This window comes from Ceratosolen solmsi, unplaced genomic scaffold (genome assembly GCF_000503995.2).
Source record: "Ceratosolen solmsi marchali unplaced genomic scaffold, CerSol_1.0 scaffold2, whole genome shotgun sequence".
Taxonomy (NCBI): domain Eukaryota; kingdom Metazoa; phylum Arthropoda; class Insecta; order Hymenoptera; family Agaonidae; genus Ceratosolen; species Ceratosolen solmsi.
Genome location: NW_011948422.1, coordinates 6,032,335 through 6,037,272, shown reverse-complemented (window position 1 = coordinate 6,037,272; position 4,938 = coordinate 6,032,335). Strand labels below are relative to the sequence as shown.

The 4,938-nt window shown below is 30.4% G+C and overlaps 1 protein-coding gene across 1 annotated transcript; it reads right to left on the bottom strand.

Annotated features, from left to right (window-relative positions):
- Positions 1-620: 620 nt before the first annotated feature.
- Positions 621-4,665, bottom strand: LOC105361903 (uncharacterized). Its single transcript, XM_011499206.1, has 3 exons — positions 4,631-4,665; positions 2,351-2,501; positions 621-1,271 (listed from the first exon to the last, which is right to left on the bottom strand). Coding segments are annotated over exons 1-3 (336 nt in total). The 5' UTR covers positions 4,632-4,665; the 3' UTR covers positions 621-1,087.
- Between the last annotated feature and the right edge of the window lie 273 nt (positions 4,666-4,938).

Sequence of the window (4,938 nt, the reverse complement as noted above, 5' to 3'; positions counted from 1 at the left end):
AGTTAGTATTCTTGTAAACAAAATTATACTTCAAGTTAAAATTGAATTTAAATATTGGTTACCTTTTAAGCGCAGTAGATATTAAAATTAACTACTGTTTGGCAGACTTGAAAAGAATATTTTATTCGAAAGTGTGTTAAGAATGCCATGGAGGAATATTAAATTAAGCATACATAGGAGAATATTTTATTTTATAGTACGTAGAATTCGAAGAAGCGTTTGTATAAATAAATAATGCTTATTAGTTATACATCCAAATTATCAAATAATTGCCATCTTTCGATTTAAGCAAGTATGCCCAGTGGATTTCATTGCACATCTTAGTACAATATTCATAATAAAAAAAAAAAAAAAAAGAAAGAAAATAAAAACAAAATAAGAAAAAGAAAAAAACGAAAAATCCAAATTTTTATTGAACAATAGACTCCTGACTTTGTAAAAATGTTTATTGAATTGTCGATAATTTATTATGACATTTCATTTCGCAAATTCCTCTCTCTAGTCTTGGTCTCCTCCTCCTCCCCATCCCACTTTACCTAACAAATCTTAATAACCATTATCCGTATGAAAGAGCTTTGAGTTCGAGTGCGCGAAGGGCGCGATAAAGACAATCCCCTCGGATAATAAATCCTTGCGTGGAGCACGGACAGAAGCTTCGTGCTCGCGACAATGGTCGTAAGGATCTACGTACGACAGTAAGGCAGTAAGGCATGAGCTTTGGAAAATCCCTCTGAAAAGCAAATGAACTTGGTGTGCTGCGGATCGCGGACCCTCGTGGCCAATACACAAGTTGCAAGTGGATCACCTCGTTACCCGCCAAAATCCCGTTGCTGCATCGTCAACGCGAGCTCGTACATACAGCCGCGGCCCTGCATCCTTAATCGCTGAGAGGGAGTGTGCGGTGCTGAGTGGCGTTGCCCCAGCTCGTTGCTGGGGGAGAGGGAGAGAAGAAATCGCACGCAAGCAACGCACGTCCCCTTGGTTCGATTGCAGCGGCTGACGTCATAAAACAGACAAGCCCTCGTTGGTCGTCGAGGAGTTTCCGCTTGGGCGACGTGTCCGCGGGCACGTAAGCACCCGGGGCCTCTCAGACGATGACGTCCACGCAGCACGTGGACGCGTACTCGCTTGCTCCGTTCGGGCACATGTCAGCGGCAAGGCACTTGGAGTCCTCGCGCCTTGTTCCCGTGCGCTGCTGGCGTTGTGCCCGACCCAGAGGCGGCATCTTCAGTCGGAGCCGCTTCCGCTTGCTCGTTGCGCCCACCTTCTTCCTGAACAACATAAATGGTGAGAGTGAGAGAGTGAGAGGGAGGGAGCGAAGGAGGGGGATATGCGCTGGCCGTTGGTGAGAAATATGCTGGGATTGAGTCGCGATTGCGATTTATGGATAGAGGGAGGAAGCCATCTCTTCCGAGAAGCTTAGTCATTAGGATTGCTTGTCGAAATAAATGTACGTCGTGCGCGTGCCGAATGCTCTCTGGTACTTGGAAAGGGAACGCTCGCTCGCTTCGTTCGGAAAAATCACGTATTTATCAAATGTATTTGAGCCTGGGCGTTTATGCCTGATTAATTGAAATAGTTATAATCAGAGTAAGCGCGGCACTTGTTTTCGTTACAGCCGAGCAAGTCGTCATCGATAAATAATGAGAACAGACACGGGAGCCAAGTTTAATAGATGTGTTTTTTTACGGCGATTGCACCTTCTTTATCTTAGCGACGTAATTAAATTGCTGTACTTTAATTTGGACACGAAAATATGAACATTTCGTCCACCGGTTATATTGATAATAATAGTAGTAATTTATAACAATGTAGATAAAGAATGAGTGGTGTGAGAATTTTTAATCAGGCTTTTAAATTTTTAATTTTATTTAAAATTAAATTTTAAATAGAAAGCGTTAAAAAATTTGCGAAATTCTATGGATATCACAATAGAGCTCAAGTTATAAAGTAAATTATATCTATATTATGTGTTGTTGATCTAGAAGAGTTAAAGTCATTTTTACGTTTATGCATACATATCTGCAAGCTTCCAACGTTTTTCATCGAAGATTATTTTTCAATTTTTAGTTTTACATAGATATTTTGTATTAATGTATATACGCAAAACCGTAGTACGATCTCATTTTTTCACACTCGCCGTTGTAATTGTAAATTTTTATTTGGAACATTTGGTAAAAAGATCGTACTGATTGATACCCTTCTTTCTTAAACCTTATAAACAAAATTCATTATTTACCATTAATAAATTCATATATTATAATAAAATGCACGTAAGCGTTTTTTTTTCTTCCTTAAGTAAATTTTACAGTAAAAAGTTTCGGATAAAATTATGAAGAAAAAAACTCACTGAGTTCTGCAGTCGATAAAGAGACCCATGGAGAACAGAAAAATTATGGCGGCCAAAATACCTATAACTACAACGACCAATGTGACTATCGTATCTTCCTCTTCTGGTGTTAATGTCATTTCTGTCGTGGACCAAGTGACTTCCTCTGACACTGAAATACAGAGATCATTGATTTAGTAAAACTTTATAAATATAATAAGCTTCAAGTATTATTAAATTATCCAATTGAAGTACATCAATTGCTATTAGTTTTCATTATTATTATTATTATTATTATTATTGAAATAGTAATAAAGTTTAAATATATATATCGGTATATTTAAGATTGTATAAATATAGTCTAATAACAGCAATTTCTCTACGGATTTTAAATTTATCTATAAACATTAACTTCAATTAATAAAGAAAGAAGATAATACGTACAGTATTTAGAGTGATTTGAATAAATAATGATTTAAGAATGGTAAGCTAATCAACCTATTCAGACATTCCACTGACTATAGTTTTAAAAATCCTAAATAATTCAACATATTTATAGCATTTGATGTAAGGAATATATGCAAGAGAACTTTTTTTTTTTATTATGATAATTATATTTCGTTTTTTAATATTAATTCTATTTTTATTAAATTTTTAGAATTATGATTATAATGATAATTCCTCCGAGATATTGAATTCTTATTATTTATATCTCTTTTTTCACTATTCAATTACTTCGATGAATCTTATGACTTAGATTTAAGATGAATTTCAACTGTGTTAACCTTTATGCATTTATCCGAAATATGAATAATTGCATTTGAATGCATTCATAAATAATTTGTTCTTATTTAAAGATCCTTTAAATAATTTAGAGTTGTTTCCGTTGTAATGAATTCAATTTAATTATTTTTTACTTTATTAATTTTCGACTTCCACAGAGAAAATATTATTTATATATATATATATATATATATATATTATTTTATATTAATTATACTTTAAGATTTAAGGGTAGTTCATTAATTTTTTATTTATACACGAATTAAACAAAAAGGAATATAATGTTGAAATATTTTATGAACTTCATAAGCGTGCTTCATCAACAATTCGTTTAATCAGTGGAAAACCAATGAAGCGTGTAAATCGGAAAATCGTCAAATTTTATACACATATGTATAAATGTAAAAACACTTATCAATTATCTTGTGATTAAATGTTAATAAAATATTTTGAAATTATTAAGTTGATCTCATTATTATCAAGTTTATTTTATTATCTAGTTTAAAAAAAATTTCTATTAAAATACATTCAGTTTAATCGTGTCATTTCAAATTCAAAAACTAAATTTTTGCGTTTAATTAATGTTAATCGATTGTAAAAGTTATAATATACAATCTAATACTTGCGATTTATTTATAATGCTTGTAATTTTTATGACAAATATCAATTTTTTTTTTTTTTTTGAAATTTTAAATTTATAATTGAGATATTAAGTAAATTTTCAAAAGTCATGTTTTCAAGAAGTGCACTGATTAAAGAAGAAACAAAAACGAAAACATTTAAAATATCGGAGTATCATTTGAAATTATGATGAATATGAAATTTTCGGAATTTTCGCTCACATTGCGTGTCAAAATTTTTTGATACATTTACTTTAATTGAAAAAATATTTGATTATTCGTGAATAAAAGTAGGAATTTTATAAAAATAAATTATCAATGAAAAACAAAATATTCCCTTTCACTGAATAAATTTAATAACTTATGTGTCCTGTCTTAATCTATTTGCCTTATAATATATTTGGCATTTCATATTGTGTCTTTATTATCGATTATATATTGCTTGTCATATTAGCCAAAATCGTAAAATATGGTGATTAAAAAATCTTGAAACATAGAATTTTATTTATTAAAATATATGGCCTATTAAACAGCTGTATGATAATATTTAAAAATTTTATATTGAAATTGAGTTAAATGAAAATTTTTTTATTTTTTTGTGGATAATTATTAACGAATAATTATTGGTATTAATGTTCATTTTAATCAACTATATTAATTTAAACGAATTACATTATTTCATCTAAATATATTTTTACTATCGGTGAAACTACAAATCATTCTGGAGACGATGATCACATGAATTCTGAAAATGGACTATTTAGCTTATTAGGAAGTTAGTTAGCTACTCATTATTACAAATTAAAAACGAAATTACTACTTTACATAATTCTTAACTTAACGCGATATTTTCAGTGCATGTTACATCATTAAATAATTAGAAGTATACTGTATTTACTTGTCTAGATATATTGTAAATCTTTTTCACAGTTGCGTCTGATAAGTTTTTTGACTGTTTCAAGATGAAAGATTGAATAAATAATAAAATAATATATTTGAATTATTGTAGTTACCAGTATTACTTTATTTATACTTTTAAATAAATACGTATGAAGATAAATTGAAGATATTTAATAATAAATGATGCTTTTATATTAGAAGTTTAAATAAATATAAAAACTAAGAAGAAAAACTTAACGAGAGATATTAAGATCTTTGAGGAAAATGCATCCTTTCAAGTGCTGAGAACAAAATGTCAAAATAGAT

Bases quoted from the DNA above. Each gene is read 5' to 3' on its own strand.
- LOC105361903 (XM_011499206.1), bottom strand. The intron at 1,272-2,350 runs GTGAGTTTTTTT...TATGTTGTTCAG, and splicing joins TTTATCGACTGCAGAACTCA to GAAGAAGGTGGGCGCAACGA.